General features: G+C 63.2%; 1 protein-coding gene across 1 annotated transcript in view; it reads right to left on the bottom strand.

Annotated features, from left to right (window-relative positions):
- The window catches only part of LOC104532634 (zinc finger protein 276), a gene marked incomplete at its 5' end in the record, with an annotated part of 7,105 nt that extends 6,442 nt beyond the window's left edge, over window positions 1-663 (bottom strand). Inside the window, 2 exon segments of the mRNA XM_010177886.1 lie at window positions 197-249; window positions 354-663. Coding sequence (XP_010176188.1) covers window positions 197-249; window positions 354-663 — 363 coding nt within the window.
- Between the last annotated feature and the right edge of the window lie 602 nt (window positions 664-1,265).

Below are 1,265 nucleotides of genomic sequence, written 5' to 3'. Positions count from 1 at the left end.
CCAGTGCCGTGGAGGCCCCTCCGGGGAGCCAGAGGAAGGAGCAGGAACCGTAACCGGCCAGCGCTGAGCACGGCTGTGCCGAGGGACCCGGCAACCCCCCTGCTGGGTGATGGTTCCTCGACACCCGTAACGCCCAGCCCTCCGCTGTCAGGATCACAGGAAGAAACAGGAATCAGCTCCGAGCACAGACACTCACCCAGGCAGGAGGCACCTCCTTCCACACCCGGCTGAGCCGGGGCCGCGCCGCTCCTGCAAAAGCCAGAACAGCACGGTGGGGTCTCGGGGCTACGGAGGGACCACGCGCCACCACACGGGCCACGGACTGCTCCCGGGAAGAAAGAAACGCAACGTACTTTCCTTTGGGCTTTAGGTGGCCCGTGGGAGACGCGTTCACCCTCTGGATAAAGGTCCTGAGGACGCTGCGGCACTTGTAGAACTGGGCATGGCACTTCTTGCAGACGAACTGGGGCAGCGCGGGGTCCTGCCGCACCGCCACGCCCACCAGCCGCTGGAAATCGCTGAAGAAGACTTGATCCACGCGCCGCTGCTTCTCCGAGTTCTCCCCCATCACTGGCACCTTCCCGAAAGCATTCCGCAGGCTCCTGGAGGAGAACTTCCCGTGGCACAGGCGACAGTACCCGGTGCTCAGGGCTCTGCCAATTCCTGCCAGAGAAGGATTGAAGGCAGCTGGCTACGGCCTGGAGGCACCGGCGTGCTGGGGGGTGTTCCCCTTCCCTCCATCCAGGTGCCTCTGAAGCTCTGGCTTCAGCACAGGCACAGGAAAGCTAGGCACGAAGGAAAACTGTGACCCCTCTGCAATTTGAGGCACCTGGATGACCCCAGAACCGGCCTTTCTGGCCCCAATGCCCCAGTGAGGAACCTGCTCCCGGCCACGGTGCCCCCAGGGCTCGCTCACACACCGTCCCTCAGCTTAAATAGTTCTTCTCCTTCCCCAAATGTTTATCTCCAAAGTATTTAGAGCCTGTGAGTGTGTCCAGCTCTTACAGCCCCTTCCAGACCCTGGTTTCTCAGCCACCTTGATGGTGTCCTGCAGCCTGGAGCTGGGGACGTGGAGCTCCTGAGCAGGGAGCCAGCCTGACCCAAGCAGGATGCCAACATCTCCTGCTCCAGCTTCTCTGACCACACCGCTCGGCATCCCCGCGGCATCCCTGAGCACGGCTCCATCCCTCCACCGCGCCCTGATTGCCTGCCAGCGCGGGGAAAGCTCCCGGGCACAACCCCTTCCAGCCCCAGAACCACAGGGC

The sequence above is a fragment of the Antrostomus carolinensis genome, unplaced genomic scaffold (genome assembly GCF_000700745.2).
Source record: "Antrostomus carolinensis isolate BGI_N321 unplaced genomic scaffold, ASM70074v2 scaffold19631, whole genome shotgun sequence".
In the NCBI taxonomy this organism is placed as follows: Eukaryota; Metazoa; Chordata; class Aves; order Caprimulgiformes; family Caprimulgidae; genus Antrostomus; species Antrostomus carolinensis.
The sequence above is the reverse complement of the archived record's forward strand: the minus strand, read 5'-3'. Positions and strand labels throughout refer to the sequence as shown.